The sequence below is a fragment of the Phocoena sinus genome, chromosome 8 (genome assembly GCF_008692025.1).
Source record: "Phocoena sinus isolate mPhoSin1 chromosome 8, mPhoSin1.pri, whole genome shotgun sequence".
NCBI classification, from domain to species: domain Eukaryota; kingdom Metazoa; phylum Chordata; class Mammalia; order Artiodactyla; family Phocoenidae; genus Phocoena; species Phocoena sinus.
The window spans coordinates 13435563-13455339 of record NC_045770.1 but is presented as its reverse complement, the minus strand read 5'-3'; the positions used below and the strand labels follow the sequence as shown (position 1 = coordinate 13455339).

The following is a 19777-nucleotide window of genomic DNA, read 5'->3' as shown; positions in this document are numbered from 1 at the left end:
GCTTCTTTAAGAAAATTGAAATTGATATTGAGAGCTTAATGTGCCTCTCTTTTTTTTGAATGTAGCAATGCCTGAAATTATCTGTTATCTCACTCTGCCTTCTCTCCTACCCCCACTCCCATCCTAGGACAATAGTACCTTGGAAGAGCTTCAGACAGGCCCTTCATGAAGTACATCCCATCAGTTCTGGGCTGGAGGCCATGGCTCTGAAATCCACTATTGATCTGACCTGCAATGATTATATTTCAGTGTTTGAATTCGACATCTTTACACGACTCTTTCAGGTAGGATACTAAAACGTTGGCTAAACTAGTTATTGCTATTTTTCTGAAGAGAAACCTTTTTAAAAAATAACATTTGGACATTTGGGATTTTGCCTATTATGAAAATATTTTTTATTCATTCTAGAAACTATAGCCAAAAAAAAAAAAAGGTTAAAACTACTCTATTTTATATATACAAATTTTTTTTGTAAAAAGAATAACTATATAATCTGCTTTATTCCCTTCACATTTATAATCTTTCTCTATTATTAAATATTCTTCTTTGCATCATTTTAATGGTTGTAGAACATCCTAAAGATGGGTATAATATATTTAGTGAGTTCTGTTATTGAACATTTATGTATGTTTCCAGCTTTTTCTCCTATGGTATTGAAATTCTTGATTGTTAATATTGAGATGTATTGATGCTCCACAAAGAACTCACTTCTTTCTTTTTCTAAAAACAATGGGTGTATATGCCACCTTGTGTAAACCTTTATTTGAAACTTCTTACTTGCACATCTAGGCCTTGCCCTGTTTCTCTGTTTTTGTTTGTTGTTTAGCCTCACTACTGTTGGTTAGAGCTGCTTGGATATTTTCTGAATTTCATTTTGTATAGTTAAGTTTCTCCCTATAAGCATGTGTAATTTTCTTCTTAGCTTTTCAGAGTTCTTATTTCCCAAACATGTTTGTCTTCCCTTAAAGTAACAACATGATTGAAAATATGTGACACTAAATGGAGAATTTATAATTGAGAATTCAGGTTGTTTTTCCTTTTGTTCTTCATTGCTCTGAGGCTGGTTGTATGTCTTGAGCCAAATGGTCTGATTGATCTCTTGTTTCCTTAGCCCTGGTCTTCTTTGCTCAGGAACTGGAACAGTCTTGCTGTAACTCATCCTGGTTACATGGCTTTCCTGACATATGATGAAGTGAAAGCTCGGCTCCAGAAATTCATTCACAAACCTGGCAGGTCAGTGCAATGAAGCAAAGAGGTTTATTCACCTGAATTTTATTCTCCTGTGACCTTTGCTGAAATAGAGGAAATATGATCTTTTACTAGTTCCCCAGTGACCACATTTCTGCGGCAGGATTGATGTCTGTTTATCAGAGGAACTGACATATTCAGATACTATGATTTGATAAATGCTTTCAAGCCACTTAAGAATTGAGCTTATATGTCTTTTGATTTTGGTCTGAAGCCATTAAAGAATCTATTATTGATGGTCCTTTTGATTTTTGTCTCTGTCTTGTCTTTCCACCCTAATGCAAGTATGTATATTAAAGATTTTGTTTCTCTCTGTTCTCAGTTACATTTTCCGGCTGAGCTGTACTCGTCTGGGTCAGTGGGCTATTGGGTATGTCACTGCTGATGGGAACATTCTCCAGACAATCCCTCACAATAAACCTCTCTTCCAAGCGCTGATTGATGGCTTCAGGGAAGGCTTGTAAGTACATACTGTTTACCATCTGCTAGAGTCTAGGAACTTAGGGGCTGTAAAACTGCATCATTAATGATTTTATTCCAGGTTTCTTCTACAGATAAAGATTCAGGACACATATTGACAGGTTATATTGTTTGGATTTTCAGGTTCAGTAGGACTTTGGTTTTTATTTTGGAAGGATTCCTTGAGTGAAATTATTTTTCTCTACTACTTCACTTGTTACCCTGAGTAAATTTTATCTTTCTTTTTTTCTAAATGTTAATTTATTTTCAAATCTATACTAGATTTTAAAATATACCAATTAGCAGAAAACGTTACCTGTTATTTGACTAGCCAACATTAGAATGATTTAGATGTTCCTGATGGCAGCACACTCAGTGGCCTTCATCAGCCTTCATCCTAACTTCGTTTTGATTCAGCAGCATTTCTTCAGGCTATGGGCTTTTGTAACCTCTGCTAATATTTATGACTAAGTTCTTATTTATTCCAGAATTGCTATTCCTTTTGGAATTCAAATTGATTATCAGTTGGTAAGCACTAAAAATACTAACAGTTGACCAGGTATCAGAAAACGACTTGTGTTTTAAAGTGATGAGGAAAATCCATTTTCCATTATGCATCGTCTTCTACAGTAACACTGGAGCTGGAAGGGGCACTTCCCCAAACGTCAGAGCAGTTTGATGCCAGAAGCTTCCTGGTAGTTGATCCCGGTGGCCTAATTTGCTTCTTGTTACATTTCTTTTAAATTAACAGACTTCTCTGGTGGTCCAGTCTTTAAATTAGTGTCTCTCTGTGTTAAATCTGTAAACAAAGGTATTTCAGGTCTTTGGTCAAAGCAAATGTCATTTAAATTAAGAATTTACACTTTGTGGCCATCCACAGATTAAAATAAGAGTTGGTAAACTGCGGCCCACAGACTAGGTGTTTTGGTACAGCCTGCATCTAAGATAGTTTTTCCTTTTTAAAGTGTTGTTAAAAAACCAACCAAAGAAGAATATGTGGCACAGACTTACATGGCTCGCACAGCCTGAAATATTTACTCTCTGGTACTTTACAAAAAAAAGTTTGTCAACCCCTTGATTAAAATAGAGAAAGAATATCAGCGTTTGGAGAGTATCTTCTTGGAACTGATCTGTGTTATTTAATTTTTTTGAAGTACTAGTAAAATTTATCTTTGCACTTATGCAAAATTGCCCTTTTAGAATGAGAGAATTCCTAGATAACATTTGTCTGTATTAGTAAGCAGTGATAAATTGGCTTCAGTAGAACCCCAAGATTGGTTACTCTTTTTATAGCTATTTGTTTCCTGATGGACGGAATCAGAATCCAGACCTGACAGGCTTATGTGAACCAACTCCCCAAGACCACATCAAAGTGACCCAGGTGAACTTTGTTTTAAATTATAACCATATTACCAGAGCCAAGCTTTTGTATAATACTTTACAGAACTGACAATAGAATTATATTAAGTGATTGGAACACGTAAATTTTAAACCATTGACTAGATTAGTGAATTTAGGTGTGTGTGGCTTCTTTTCCTTTTTTTAAATAAATTTATTTATTTTAATTTTTTTTGGCTGCGTTGGGTCTTTGTTGCAGCGAGCGGGGGCTACTCCTCGTTGCTGTGCGCGGGCTTCTCATTGCAGTGGCTTCTCTTGGTTGCAGAGCACGGGCTCTAGGCATGCGGGCTTCAGTAGTTGTGGCTTGCTGACTCTAGAGCATAGGCTCAGTAGTTGTGGCGCACGGGCTCAGTTGCTCCACGGCATGTGGGATTTTCCCGGGCCAGGGCTCGAACCTGTGTCCCCTGCATTGGCAGGCAGATTCTTAACCACTGCGAGACCAGGAAAGTCCTGTGTGGTTTCTTTTTAAACTGTGCTTCTTAAAATAGGGCCAAAGGACTTCTCTGGTGGTCCAGTGGTTAAGACTCCGTGCTTCCATTGCAGGGGGCACAGATTCGATCCCTGGTCTGGGAACTAAGATCCCACATGCTGCAGGGTGTGGCCAAAAAAAAAAAAAAAGGAACAAGACTAGGTGCTTTCTGTTTTAATTGAACACTGTTGTGACACTTTCATACAAGCAAAATTAGTATTAAAAGTAACAGTTTTCAATTTTCCTGTTTTTAGCATTTACAGTTGCAGTCATTCATTCAACAAATATTTGCAATAGGCTGAATAATCTCTTAATTTCTTTTTAATCAAAGGAACAATATGAATTATACTGTGAGATGGGCTCCACATTCCAACTGTGTAAAATATGTGCTGAAAATGATAAAGATGTGAAGATTGAGCCCTGTGGACACCTCATGTGCACATCCTGTCTAACATCCTGGCAGGTATGGATCCAAGCCATGCTTTTTTCTCAGCTAAGTAATGACAATGAAGAATTGGGGATTATATATCCTTTACGGATATAAAGGATGGCCTGGTTTGTGGGGTAGGTTCTAAACTTTTGATTCTTTTTTCGTTTCTAGGAAATGTATTTTTAGTGGACGAATATTTTAAGAACTTTCAGATGTGTCTGTTACCATCTCCTGTTTCCTTTGCAGGAATCAGAAGGCCAGGGCTGTCCCTTCTGCCGATGTGAAATTAAAGGTACTGAGCCCATTGTGGTCGATCCCTTTGATCCTAGAGGAAGTGGCAGCCTGCTGAGGCAAGGAGCAGAGGGCGCTCCCTCCCCAAATTATGAGGATGATGACGATGAGCGAGCTGATGATTCTCTCTTCATGATGAAGGAATTGGCTGGTGCCAAGGTAAGCGTCAGTTTAAGAGACTGTGGCAAAATCCATTATCAGTTGTGTCCTAACGCAATAGAGCACTTAATGACATCCAAAATACAAGGAGTAACAATAGCTAATATTTATTGAACGTTTACTGTGTGAGAAAAAATGATGCTAAGTACTTTACTTATTTTAACTCATAATCTTATACTAATACATATTCATGTAACCCTATGAGTAGATATTACTGTTATCCTCATTTAGCAGTGGGAGAAACCAAGGCACAGTGAGGTTAAGGAATTTGCTGAAGGTCACACAGCTAGTAAGTCGAACCAGAATCTGTGGCCAGACATTCCGGCTTCAAGGCCCATGGTCTTATTGTCTGTATGCTAGAACTGGGCTCTATTTAGATAGCTTGGTAGAGAAAATGAGGGGTGAGTAAAAGAATTGGACCCATTTTGCTACTGTGAACAGAATATTTTCTCCTTGTCTATTTTTCTAACGGAGTCTTGGCATTGGAAAGTTAGGTTTGGGCGGGAGAAATGAGGCACCGTTAACAACCAAATAAATGGCAACTACAGTGATTGGAAGGTAATAGGAGGTACCATACAGAAACTAAAACTAGAAAGGTCCTAGTAAAGATGGGAAAGATAAAGGCTAAGAAAGTATGTGAACAAGTTCTGTTACGTCAGTGGTAGGGTAAAACAGGGATTTATTCACTAATTAGGAGTAAGGCAGTCATTGAAGATTTTAATAAATATAGGGCAAACAGAGGTTCTAGTATGTTGTCAGTTCTCTAGTTTGGACTGTTATAACTTCATAGGAGGCATTTTTTTGTACAAAGGAAGCTTTCTTTTATACCAGCACCTGACTGCCTGGCACATAGTAGGTGCTCAATAAATACTGAAAGGATGGATTCCATCTCCTAAGTGATTGTATCCAGTGTATCTTTTCCTTTCTGTCCTCAATGTCACTGCCTTATTTCAGGCTCTTATAATCATCTGTTCGCCCCACTTCCAGAGTCATTGATCTACAGCACATACCTTGACTACCTTATTCCTTTGCCTCACACTCTTTAATGACTTTTCATTACTTAATGGATTAATAAGTCCATTCTCTTTTCTAGGCAGTTTGCCCTGGTAATCCTTTCCACTTTGTATTTTGTAATCCAGCAAGACTGAACCACTAAAAATTTCTCCGTGCTTTTGTCTTGATAGTTTCTATGTAATTTAGCTCAGTTTTCATTTCCTAGGAAACCTTTCCATACTCTACCCTGTTTCCCCCATGCCCAAGACCCACAAATAATCTAGGTCTGGCCATGTGTTTCTGGGATGCTATGAATATGTCTGCCATAGAACTTATCACCTTGTAATATTATATTAAAAGTATTTCCTGGGAATTCCCTGGCTGTCCAGTGGTTAGGGCTCCACGCTTCTGCTGCAGGGGGCACCTGTTCAATCCCTTGCCGGGGAACTAAGATCCTGCATGCCATGTGGTGTGGCCAAAAAAAAACCAAAAGAAAGTATCCGCAGGGGATTGGGTCCTGGAGTCCCAGCAGATGCCCAAGTCCCTTATGTAAAGTGGCACAGTGCAATGTATACAGTCGGCCTTCCTTACTCATGTGGGTTTGGCAGAATTCAGTTCCTTGCCAGTCGTAGAATTAAGATCCCCGTTTCCTTGCTGGTTGTCAGCTGACGGTATTTTTTAGGGGCCAGCTACATTCTTTGGCTCCTGGACTCCTTTCCTCCTCCTTCAGTCATGAAGGTTCTCAACTTTTAAGGACTCATGTGATTAGATTGGGCCCACTTGGATAATCCAGGATAATTCCCCTATCTCAAGATCTGTACCCTTAATCACATCAGCAAGGTTCCTTTTGCCAAGTAAGATAACAGATTCACAGATTCTGGGTTTTAGGGCATGAACATCTTCCTGTGGGAGAGGGGACCGTGATCATTATTCTGTCTACTACAGTCCATATAACAGAATGCTCTGCAGAGTTAACTCAGTTTACATATACTTAAGTGGAAAGCTGTCAATGTGTATTAAATTAAAAAAACAACTGTATATTATATATAATATCACCTTATTTCTGTTAAAATTATTTAGTTACAAAAGAATTATTTTAACATGCATGGGGGGAAAATTGGATGACTACACATCACATTACTATTATTTCTGAGGCTACAGGATCAGAGGACTTTCATTTTATGGTATGTTTGAATTTTTCACAGTTAACACATATTACTTTTGCAAGCTGTTTGTTGTGCTAGTTAAGTAGCTCTCTTGAGTGCTATATGGGATAAGAAACCTAAGACAAAGGCCCAAAAGGAGGTAGTTATTTGGGAAGAGAATATATATACAGGTGAAACACTATTTAATACAAGCCAGACAGTGCACATTATTCTAAATTGTTGGGTACACAGTCTAAGTGCTATAGGACTTTAGAGGAAAGAAGAAAGTTAACAGTTTTTTCTGTAGCTAATATATATAAATGAGATTAAATTTACTCATTTAAATAAAAGTGATAAATGCATACTGTAGGGCTTCCCTGGTGGCGCAGTGGTTGGGAGTCCGCCTGCCGATGCAGGGCACACGGGTTCGTGACCCGATCCAGGAAGATCCCACATGCCGCGGAGCAGCTGGGCCCGTGGGCCATGGCTGCTGAGCCTGCGCGTCCGGAGCCTGTGCTCCGCAGCGGGAGAGGCCACAGCAGTGGGAGGCCCGCGTACCGCAAATAAATAAATAAATAAATAAGTAATGCATACTGTAAAAATTCAAGTAGAAAAACAAACAGCTTCATATTTTGTTTTGCACTTGGCTATTCTGTAATTCATTTAGTCTCTTCTTAATGGACATTCCTGTTGTTTCCAGGCTTACACATATGGACATTCTTTTGCAAGTCTGTCTGTAGGGTAAATTTCTAATAGTGGAATTGCTAGATTAGAGTATGTCCATTTAAACTCTTTGAGAGAGGAGAGGGATATAATTAGTGGTGGGACACATGGGAATTTCAGAAAGCCATGGTGTTTCATTTCTTTGCTGAATGGTAGGTTCCACGTGGGTGTTTCATCTTTTGTTATTCTTTGTACCTTATAGTTCATTATCTACTTTGTATGAATAAAATACTGGAATAAAAATACCTTAACTTTTTTTGGATAGACATTAAAATTTGTTCCCAATTTTTTGTCCTAAGTCACTCCCAAAGTATATGAGACTATGAGAGTGTCTGTTTCGTCATATCCTAGTAGCTTGTTGTTGCTTTTTGCTGTTTGTTTCGTTTTGATTTTTTTGTTTTTAATTATTTTTGGCTGCATCGGGTCTTCCTTGCAGTGCACAGGCTTTCTCTAGTTGCGGCGAGTGGGGGCTACTCTTTGTTGCGGTGCGCGGGCTTCTCATTGCGGTGGCTTCCCTTGCTGCAGAGCATGGGCTCTAGGCACACGGGCTTCAGTAGTTGCAGCACGTGGGCTCAGTAGTTGTGGCTCGTGGGCTCTAGAGCACAGGCTCAGTAGTTGTGGCACACAGGCCTAGTTGCTCTGCGGCATGTGGGATCTTCCCGGACCAGGGCTCGAACCCGTGTCCCCTACATTGGCAGGCGGATTCTTAACCACTGTGCCACCAGGCAAGTCCCTGATTTGTTTTCAAAATAGTGAATCTACTTTTTAAAAAATTCCGTGTGATCAGTGCACTTGGATTTTTTTTTTTTTTTAAGTTTAAAAGAATTGCTAAAAGGCTTACAGAAATGTCAGTTCCCTGCTTCTATGCCCTCTAACTCCTGTGTCCCATTCAGATTTTTCAGTTCTTAAAGCTGTTCCTTAACCATATACTATACTGCTTTCTCTTGATTCTGCAATATTAGTCATTTGTTTAGAAAAGGATTTAAATGTCTTATCTCCCTCCTTCCTACTCCCTATCTTCAGACTATAGTTAATTTGAATGTTTTTTGGTTCTGTCAGTATTCAGTGTTTAAGTGATTTTTGCTCCCTATTGTATCAAGTAATATACTATAATGTGTTGATAATTACTTTTGCTTTCTTTTACAACCTTCTGCTTTTCTGAAATAATTGATTTGCTTTTATTTCCTTAGTGTTCAGTTTGTACCTGTCACTACCACGTCTTACCAAACATCCTCTTGATATGATTTTCTGTGGAGTAAATTCTATTAGCATATTAATATAGTAGGTATTATGTAATATAGTATACTAATATATGGGAGTCTGCCATGTTTTGGCTCCAGTCTGGACTGGTTTTTCGCTGGGTGTGCTGCATTCCATGTCACCCTGAGGTGTCTCCCCTCACCATCATCGTGGGACTTCATTGCCTCTTCTTTGTGTTGGAGTGCCTATTTCTTAACTCCCATGTTTTTATGTTTCTTGCTTTAACTTCCTTGTTTAGGTGGAGTATGCTATCAAAATAGCTTTCTGTGAAAAGGTGAGAGGTGAAATTTTTGAGACGTTTGATATCTTAAAATGTCTCTATTCAACCCTCAAACTGACTAGGTACAGAATTCTAGGTTGAAAAAAAAATTTAGCTCTATGAATTGTTACAGCCTCAGTGACTTCTAGTTTCTAGTGTATTTTTTCTCTTTAGTACCGCCTTTCCCTCTATCCTCAGAAGCCTTTAGGATATTTTCCTTATCCTTGATTCCCTGAAAATTTAAGTGTTTTGTTGGTTGGTTGATTGGTTATTAGTTTTCTTTTCTTTCTTTGGGCTAGCTATGCAGTGAACGCTTTCTATATGGATATTTATGTCCCTTAGGTCTTAGAAATATTCTTGTATTATTTCTTTGATAATTTCATCCCCGTATGTGCTTTTATCCTTTTCTGGAACTTTGTTGTATGTTGAGATAAAAGAACATCTCATGGGTCGGTTATGATATTGAAACATGAATTGAAGAATATGATTAACTCAATCCTCTGCCCTTTAGGAATGAGAAGGAGGGATGGATGGTGGGAGGGATCAAAATAGGCAGAGAGGGCCTTCCAAATTGAGAAACAACTTGAACAAAGTTAGGGAGGTAGGAATTCCAACACAGGGCATTATGGAAAATGCTGTTGGTTAGGGAGACCAAATTAGACTTGAGAAAGCGAGGCAGGAAAGTGACATTTTGTGACCTGGGAAAGTGGAAGTTACTGATAGATGGGTTTTGAACTAGTGAGTATTTAAGGATGGTTAAGCTGGTAATGGTGAGCAAAATGATTTGGTGAGATAAGAATCTAGAAGTTGGGAGAACCACTGGAAGGGGGTTTTAATAAATCAGGTCTGAGGTTGGTAAGTAGAATGAAAAGGAAGATATAGATATGGGATTATTTTATGGGAAAGTCAACAAGATACAGTGACTAGATATTGATGATGAAGTGAGAGTTAGTTTGACTGATAACTTTTCCCTTCCTTAACCCTTGAGGTGTTCAGCTGCTCACGCTGCCTGACATGGAGCCCGTTCTCTGAAGCATGAGTAAAAGCACGTAGCTGATGGTGCAGGCTTTTTCCCCCTCATTCACCTCCCAGCATTAATGATAGGACTCAGTATGGGGATGGTTGTTTCCCTGTCACCTTGCATAAGTGCTTGTAATACATATTCGCCTATTTTCCATCTATTTTGCTTTTAGGGAATGCAAATGTGAATTAGTATTTTGTATAAATTCTTGTATATCTCTTGACAGCTTACTTGGACACGCTTATCAGCTACTCATCACCCTGCTGTAGGCAGGGAAATGGAAAAGGTTATACATTTATTTGTTTCTTTTGATTTGACACCTCAATTTTTAGAATACAAATTGACAAAAAAATTATCCCTTTTAATTACTGAATTGAAATAGCATTTCTTTGGAAGAACGAAAGATGCTTTTTAGTAATACCATTGATCATTTTCTCTTAAAAATCTCTTTTTTTCTTTTAATCACAATAACCCATGGAGAATTTATTAACTTTGATTTCTTTCCTCATTCTGCCCCTTAATCATTATTTTCCTAGGTGATTTGTTGAGAGGTTAATAATGTATGCCCCTTTTTTTAATATGGTTTTCTGTTTTTAATCTTGGAAAGATTTTTTCTTTTTCTGAAGAGGAAAATATGGGAAATTGTAAAGTTTTCTAAAATTATAAGCTAGGAAGCTTTTTATGTAGCACAGCCTTTTCTAGATATTACATTTTGCCTGTAGCTTGCATCTGCATGGTATTTCCGTGATTGAGAGCGCCCTCTTCTGGTGACATAGAAATAATTCAGGAAGCGCTACCTTAAGCCAAAGTCAGGCTCATTGGTATATTCTGTGTTCATGTAGTACTTGTTGTGTACATCTTTCAGAGGAGTTGAGAGATGCCATTCCTCCAGACAAGAATAACCTATTAGGAAATTTTTTTTGTGTTAGGTGGAACGACCTCCTTCTCCATTCTCTGTGGCCCCACAAGCTTCCCTTCCCCCAGTGCCACCACGACTTGACCTTCTACAACAGCGAATATCTATTCCTTCAAGTGCTTCTGGTCTTGGAACTGCTTCTAAGGTAAAGCATTATCCATTTCTACATTTTCTGATTCTTTGTTGTGTATTAGTGGGGTTTGATTGATTGCTTCCATCATGCTTCCACAGGCTCCTTCTGGCTCCCTTCATAAGGACAAACCATTACCAATACCTCCCACTCTTCGAGATCTTCCACCACCACCCCCTCCAGACCGGCCATATTCTGGTGGAGCAGAAACACGGCCTCAGAGACGCCCCTTGCCATGTACACCAGGCGACTGTCCGTCCAGAGACAAACTGCCCCCTGTCCCCTCTGGCCGCGCTGGAGAAGCATCATGGCTGCCTCGGCCAATCCCCAAAGTACCAGTAGTTGCGCCAAACCCTAGTGACCCCTGGACAGGGAGAGAATTAACCAACCGGCACTCACTTCCATTTTCCTTGCCCTCACAAATGGAACCCAGAACCGATGTGCCTAGGCTTGGAAGCACATTCAATCTGGATACCTCCATGGTGAGTCCTGATTTTGAAATTATTTATCTTAAAAACAAACATTCGTGGATGACATTGAATGGGTCAGTTCTGTGGTATGTTTTTTACAGGATTCAAGGATAATACTAATCCCTACCCTCAAGAAGTGTATGTTAATATATTTGTTAATGCAATAAATGTGTTTCTGGGTGTGTATGCCATGAGTAGTATAAATAGAAAACAGTTCAGTTTTAAAGAAAGGAGAGATTATTTCTAGATAGAGCAATCATGAGGGCTTATGGAAAGAGTGGCATCTGAATTTGAAGTATTCTTTCCAAAGTGGATACAGTTTTAAAATAGACCTACAATGACAGAAATGCTCAAGATGTATTGTGGGATAAGAAGTAGTTTAATTTGAGAAAAACAGAAATTTTGGATATCAGAGTAGGAAAAGGGGCTAGAAAGGAGCATTACTGCTAGATTAGAGCACTTTGTATACCCCCTCCCAAAAGAATTGGAATTTATTTGGTACAAATGAAGAGTACGTGAAGATTAAATTAGTGGAGTGACGTGACCAAAATGATGGTTTAAAGAGAGGAATCTAGGAATAGTATGCAGGATGGATTGGAAAGAGAATAGATTGAAAAAAGGGAGGTTAGCAGTCCATTGGATAAGCATGAGATAATGGGTCCAGAACGGGGGGTGGGAGAGGTATATTCCTTCTTTTGTTGGTTCGTTTATGCACTGAGCAAAAAAGTTTGCTCTCACAAAGTTAACATTCCACTGGAGGAAAGATGGAAAACGAGCAAGATATGTTACAAAACATGTAAGATAGTGGATGCTGACGAATGCTGTGGAGAAAAACAGGGTAAAAACAGGGTATAGGGAAAGTTGGGATGGGGCAGCTACATGTAGGGATGGGGTACAATTCTGAGCAAAGACCTGGAGTAGTGTGGGGAGTGACCTGGAGCAATGGGGGATGAGGGAAAAGCAAGTGAGTTTGGGAGAGTCTATTTGAGGAATAACAAAGGGATCTCATATAGCTGGTACTGGGGAAACAAGGGGAAGAATCCTGGTCTAGGAGCAGGAGGGGGAGCTGGTTTAGGTCGAGACTTTAGGGAGCATGAAACAAAGACCCAGAAAGGCTTGAAAGCAGTCAGTGGGTGGAAAAAAGGATGAAAAATCGCATACACACACATATACACATGCACACACCCCAGAGGTTTTGAACCTGGCTAACTAGCGACAGACATGTTGAATTTGAGATGAGCCATTGAAGGAAGAATTGTCCAGTAGGTAGTTAGAAATCCAAGAAAAAGATGGAATTGGAGGGTGAAGTTAAGAAATCCTGTGGTCCTTAAATGAACTATGTATTTCTTCGTTGAAAGGGAAAGGGGAGGGTAACTTAGCATTTAAGTGGCATTTATGTGATAGGCAGTCTAATTAGTGAGAGTGGATTAGGTTTGACTTTCTGGTGGCATCAGTATAGAAAGATGTATAGACTTTTTAAGCTAGAATGGTATGTGTGCAGACAGCCAGTTTCCTCAAATCTTTCTAGAATTAAAACAAACCAAAAAAACCCATTTCCTAGAACTGTCTCCCTAACTCTTACATTTGAACTTTCAACTATACTTTTGTCACACATGATAATGCTTAAGCATGGCATTGGGGGAGAGGTCTGTGTCTGTATGATTGTTCTTCTTATTTTGAATAGATTGAATAAGTAAGAGGAGATACTTAGCTGTATTAAGAAGGTTCTTTTTTTTTTTTAACACTTTTCTTTCCAGAATACGAATAGCAGCCCATTAGCAGGTCCAGAGTGTGAGCATCCCAAAATCAAACCTTCTGCATCTGCCAATGCCATTTATTCTCTGGCTGCCAGGTAAGTTTACTAAAATTATATTTCATACAGTAGAGTTGATACTTTTAAACAACTTATTTATAGAAAATTTAGAAAACCCAGAAGAGTATAAAGAAGAAAATTAAAATTGACCTGTATTTCCATTATGTAAAAATTACCATGTTTTGGACTGTTTGTTTCCATTATTTTCTCTGTGTATATGTACATAGATCAGTCTTGCTGGGGCTCATCAATTTTATTAATCTTCTCAAAGAAGCAATTTTTGTTGGGTTTTGTTTCTTAAATATTAATTTATTTGGCTGCACTGGGTCTTAGTTGCAGCACATGGGATTTAGTTCCCTGACCAGGGATTGAACCTAGGCCTCCAGCATTGGAAGCATGGAGTCTTGACCCCTGGACCACCAGGGAAGTCCCTAAAAGAAATTAAAAAAAAAGCCAACCGGGACACTTTCGCGGTGTGGCCAAAAACAAAAAACGGCAAAAAGGTCGGCAGCAATCATTTGACCATATATGTGAGGATTTGTTGATACTTCTAGGCTTTCCACTCTATTCCATCAGTCTATATGTCTGTCTTTATGCCAATACCACACTCTTTTTTTTTTTTTTAAATTTATTTGTTTTTGGCTGCATTGGGTCTTCGTTGCTGCGTGCAGGCTTTCTCTAGTTGCTGCGAGTGGGGACTATTCTTCGTTGTGGTGCACGGGCTTCTCATTGCGGTGGCTTCTCTTGTTGTGGAGCTCGGGCTGTAGGCACGTGGGCTTCAGTAGTTGCGGCTCACGGGCTCTAGAGCGCAGGCTCAGTAGTTGTGGCGCACGGGCTTAGTTGCTCCGTGGCATGTGGGATCTTCCCAGACCAGGGCTCAAACCCATGTCCCCTGCATTGGCAGGCGATACTTAACCACTGCACCACCAGGGAAGTCCCTGGACCATTTTTAAAGTCTATTGGATTTGTTACAATATTGCTTCTGTTTTATGTTTTGGGATTTTTTTGGCCGTGAGGCATGTGGGATCTTAACTCCCTAACCAGGGATTGAACCCACACCCACTGCATTGGAAGGCAAAGTCTTACCTACTGGACTGCCAGGGAAGTCTGGAGTTTTTCTATTTGTGCAAAAAATGTCACTGGGATTTTGATAGGGATTGCATTTAATATGTAGGTCACTTTGGGTAGTACTAACATCTTAACAATATTAAGTCTTCCAATCTATGAACATGGAATGTGTTTCTGTTTATTTGTCTTCTTTAATCTCTTTCAGTGGTGTTTTGTAATTTTTTAAAAAATTTATTTATTTTACTTATTTATTTTTGGCTGCACTGGGTCTTTGTTGCTGCACACGGGCTTTCTCTAGTTGCGGCAAGCGGGGGCTACTCTTCGTTGCGGTGCACGGGCTTCTTATTGCAGTGGCTTCTTTTGTTGCGGAGCACCGGCTCTATGCGCGCGGGCTTCAGTAGTTGTGGCACGTTGGCTCAGAAGTTGTGGATCGCAGGCTCTAGAGCACAGGCTCAGTGGTTGTGGCCCACGGGCTTAGCTGCTCCGCGGCATGTGGGATCTTCCCAGACCAAGGCTTGAACCCATGTCCCCTGCATTGGCAGGCGGATTCTTAACCACTGCGCCACCTAGGAAGCCCTGTAATTTTTATTGTACAAGTCTTTCACCTCTTTGGTTAAGTTAATTCCTAAGTATTTTCTTCTTTTTGATGCCATTACGAATGGAATTGTTTCTGAAATTTCGTTTCCAAGTTGTTTATTGTTCATGTATAGAAATGCAACTGATTTTTGTGTGTTGACTTTGTATCCTGCTACCTTGCTGAGTTGATTTATTAGTTCTAACAGCTTTTTTGTTGAGTCTTTAGGGTATTCTACATATAAGCTCACATCATCTGAAGAAACGGAGATAATTTTACTTCTTCCTTTCCAATTTGGATGCCTTTTATTTCTTTTTCTTGCGTAATTGATTTGGCTAGAACTTCCAGTACTATGCTGAACAGAAATGGTTAAAGTGGGCATCCTTGCCTTGTTTCTGATCTTACACGAAAAGCTTTCAGTCTTTCACCATTGAGTATGGTGTTGGCTATGGGTTTTTCATATATGGCTTTTACTATGTTGAGGTACATTCCTTCTATCTATTTTGTTGAGTATTTTTATCGTAAAAGGGTGTTAAGTTTTTTCAGATGCTTTTTCTGCATCAATGAGATGATCATGTGGTATTTTTTTCTTTGTTGATGTGGTGTATTATATTGATCAATTTTCATATATTTAACCATTCTTGTATTCTAGGTATAAATCCCACTTGGTAATTCATTGTATATAAACTTTTTAATATGCTGCTGAATTCTTTTTGCTAGCATTCTGTTGAGGACTTTTGCATCAGTGTTCATAAGGGATATTGGTCTGTAGTTTTCTTTTCTTGTAATGTCTTTGTCTGGCTTTGTATCATGGTTATGCTGGCCTCATGGAATGGGTTCCCTCTTCAATTTTGGAGAAGTTTGAGAAGATTTGGTATTAGTTTGTCATTAAATGTTTGGTAGAATTCACCAGCGAAGCTGTGAGGTCTAGGGCTTTTTTTGTTGTTGTTGGGAGATTTTTTGATTACTGATTCAGTCTCCTTACTAGTTATAGGTCTATTCAGATTTTTTTTTTTCTAATTTATTTTGTTTGTTTATTTTTGGCTGCGTTGGGTTGTCGTTGCTGTGCACAGGCTTCCTCTAGTTTCGGTGAGCGGTGGCTACTCTTCATTGCAGTGTGCATGCTTCTCATTGCGGTGGCTTCTCTTGTTGCGGAGCATGGGCTCTAGGCACACAGGCTTCAGTAGTTGTGGCGCACGGGCTCTAGAGTGCAGGCTCAGTAGTTGTGGTGCACAGACTTAGTTGCTCCACTGCATGTGGGATCTTCCTGGACCAGGGCTTGAACCCGTGTCCCCTGCATTAGCAGGCAGATTCTTAACTACTGCGCCACCAGGGAAGCCCAAGTCCTCTGTTTCTTTACTTATCTTCTGTCCTCTTGTTCTGTCCATTATTATGAGTGGCGTATTGAAATCTCCAGCTGTTATTGTAGAGCTGTCTGTTTCTCCCTTTAGTTCTGTCAGGTTTTACTTCATATATTTTACTGTCATTCAGTGTATAAAGGTTTATAAGTTTTAAATCTTCTAGTGTATATAATGTTCTTTGTCTCTTGTAACGTTTTTTTAATTTAAAGTCTATTGTTTCTGATATTAGTATAATATCAGAGTCTGTTATAGACAGCATATAATTGGATCGTGTGTTTTAATCCAATCTGCCAGTCTCTGTCTTTTGATTGGAGAGTTTAACTCATTTATATTTAAAGCAATTACTGATAAGGAGAGACTTCTGTCATTGTACTATTTGGTTTCTGTACGCCCTGTAGTTTTTTGTTGCTTATTTCCTGCATTACTGTCTTCTGTGTTTAGTTGGGTTTTTATGGTGAAATGTTTAAGTTCCTTTTGCATTTCCTTTTGTGTATATTCTATAGATATTTTCTTTGTGGTTACCATAGGGATTACATTTAACATCCCAACGTTATAACACTATAATTTGAATTTATGCTGGCTTAACTTCAATAGCATACAAAAACTCTTCTCCTTTACAGCTCCACCACACCCATTTTGGTTGTTGATCACAAGATTACATCTTTATACATTGTGTGCCCCTAGTTCTTTTAAACGAGTTCATGAACTAGTTCTTTTAAATGCATTAGTTTCCTAAATTATGCAGAAAAAGAGATTTGGAGTTACAAACCAAAGTTACAGTAATAGTGGCTTTTACACTTTCCTTTTAAATGTATTGCTGTCTTAAATCATGTGGAAAAAACCAGAAGGTGCAGTTACAAACCATTGTTACAATAGTACTAGCTTTTATAATTCTCCATGTACTTACCCTTATTAAAGTCTTTATTTCTCCATACAGCTAGAAATTACTGTCTAGTGTCTTCATTTCACCCTGCCGGACGCACTTGAGCATTTCTTTCAGGGCAGGTCTAGTGGTCACGTACTCCCTCAGCTTTTGTTTATCTGGGAATGTCTTGATTTCTCCCTCACGTTTTTTTTTTTTTTTTTTTTTGCGATACGCGGGCCTCTCACTGTTGTGGCCTCTCCCGTTGCGGAGCACAGGCTCGGGACGCACAGGCTCAGCGGCCATGGCTCACGGGCACAGCCGCTCCGCGGCATGTGGGCTCTTCTCGGACCAGGGCACGAACCCGTGTCCCCTGCCTCGGCAGGCGGACTCTCAACCACTGTGCCACCAGGGAAGCCCCTCTCCCTCACTTTTGAAAGACAGTTTTACCAGACACAGGCATACCTTAGAGATATTGTGGTTTTAGGTGTGCAGTAGCATTATGTCTAAAAATATATATGTACATACCTTAATTTAAAAATACTTTATTGCTAAAAAATGCTAACCGTCACCCAGGCCTTCAGCAAGTCATAATACTTTTACAATAGTAAAATCAGAGATCACTGATCACAGATCACTGTAACAAATATAATAATGAAAAAACTTGAAATATTTTGAGAATTATCAAAGTGTGACACAGACTTGAAGTGAGCAAATGCTGTTGGAAAAATGGTGCCAGCAGACTTGCTTGATACAGGGTTGCCACAGATCTTCAATTTGTAAAAAACACCATCTGTGAAGTGCAGTAAAACAAGGTATGCCTGTGTAGGAGTCTTGGTTGACAGCTTTTTTTTCTTTTAGCGCTTTGAATATATCGGCCCACTGTCTTCAGGCCTCTAAAACTTCTGATGAGAAGTCTGCTCATAATCTTATTGAGGATCCCTCGTACGTGATGTTTTGCTTCTTTCTTTATCTTTGTCTTTTGAAAATGTGGGTCTCTTTGAGTTCCTTTTCCTTGGAGTCTAATGAACTCCTTGGATGTTTATATTAATCATTTTGGGAAGTTTTTGGCCCTTATTTCTTCAGATATTCTCTGCCCCTTTCTCTCTCTCTCTCCTGGGACTCCCGCAATGTATATGTTGGTCCTTTGGTGGTGTTATGTCCAACAGCTCCCTTGGGCTCTGTTCAGTTTTCTTCAATACTTTTTCTTTCTGTTTGTTTCTCAGCCTTGATAATTTCCATTGTTCTGTCTTTCAAGTTAATTGATTCTTTCTTCTTGGTGCTCAAATCTGCCTTTGAATCCCTCTAGTAATTTTATTTTTCATTTCACTTGTACTTTTCAGTTCCAGAATTTCTTTTTTGTTTCTTCTTAGGTTTTCTGTCTCTATTGATACTTCCATTTTATTCACATATCATTTTCTTGATTTTCTCCACATCTTCCTTTAAAATCTCATGGAAGTCACTTCAGCCAGAACAGGAGGGGCTTACAACAATGCTGGGAGGTGCAACAACAGTGGTTGCTGCCCCTTTGTCAGCACCTCTGTGAACAGGAGCAGCAATCAGCAATCAGAACACAGATTCCCAATGTTTGGAGGGCTGAGTCCTTTTTGCCACCCTGGCTCCTGCAAGCTGTGTGCAGGCTGCTCCAGGAACATTTGCACAGCTGCCTGCTATGTGGTAGGGTTGAGAATGGGTAGCTGCTACTATGCTAAGAGCTGAAATTAACAACAGTTTAGCCTCCCAGTCTTCACCTGGAAGTTACAAACCTTCAACAAACTCTAGAGTTCCAAAATAGTTACATCAGACAACTTCTACCGTCTTCCCAGAATCCTCGTTGAGTATCTGCTTTTTGTTTGTTTGTTTTTGCGGTACGCGGGCCTCTCACTGCTGTGGCCTCTCCCGTTGCAGAGCACAGGCTCCAGACGCGCAGCCTCAGCGGCCATGGCTCACGGGCCCAGCCGCTCCACGGCATGTGGGATCTTCCCGGACCGGGGCACAAACCCGTGTCCCCCTGCATCGGCAGGCGGACTCTCAACCACTGCGCCACCAGGGAAGCCTGTATCTGCTTTTTGTTTCATTGCTTTCTCCTCTTTATTTTATTCTTCCAACTTCCTTTAGGTTTTATTTGTTATTTTTCTAGCTCCATGAGATGCGTGCTGTATTAATCTGCTCAGGCTGCCGTAACAAAATACTATCTACAGACTGGGCAGCTGAAGCAGCAGAATTTAATTTTCTCATAGTTCTGGAGGCTGGAAGTCCAAGGTCAGGATGTCAGCATATTTGGTTTCTGGTGAGGAATCCTTTACAGCCTTACATGCTTGCATAACCTTCTCAGTACGTCCTCACATGGCCTTTCCTTGATACATGCACACACAGAGAGGTAAAGAGAGCAACAGCAAGCTCTCTGGTGTCTCTTCTTATAAGCACACCAATCCTACTGAGTCAGGGGCTCATCCTCAGGACCTCATCTAACCGTAGTTACTTCCTCAGATGTGGCCCCATGTTCAGACAGCCACACTGGGGATTAGGGCCTCAAAAGTAATTTTGGGGAGGACACAAACATTCAGTCCATAACAGATGCTGAAGCTGCATTCCACAAGTTTTGATATGTCCTGTTTTCATTATCATTCACTTCAAAATATATGGTTTTCCATTTGTGATTTCTTCTTTGACTCATCAGTTATTTATGTGTTGCCTGATTTTCAAACATTGGAAGATTTTCTGGTTC

General features: G+C 39.7%; 1 protein-coding gene across 1 annotated transcript in view; it reads left to right on the top strand.

Annotated features, from left to right (window-relative positions):
* CBL (Cbl proto-oncogene) overlaps positions 1 to 19777 on the top strand; it is an 88382-nt gene that overhangs the window by 54029 nt on the left and 14576 nt on the right. Inside the window, exons 4-12 of the mRNA XM_032639439.1 lie at positions 128 to 284; positions 1112 to 1233; positions 1571 to 1708; positions 3001 to 3088; positions 3906 to 4037; positions 4251 to 4454; positions 10785 to 10916; positions 11003 to 11383; positions 13129 to 13223. Coding sequence (XP_032495330.1) covers positions 128 to 284; positions 1112 to 1233; positions 1571 to 1708; positions 3001 to 3088; positions 3906 to 4037; positions 4251 to 4454; positions 10785 to 10916; positions 11003 to 11383; positions 13129 to 13223 — 1449 coding nt within the window. The remainder of the gene's footprint in view (positions 1 to 127; positions 285 to 1111; positions 1234 to 1570; positions 1709 to 3000; positions 3089 to 3905; positions 4038 to 4250; positions 4455 to 10784; positions 10917 to 11002; positions 11384 to 13128; positions 13224 to 19777) is intronic.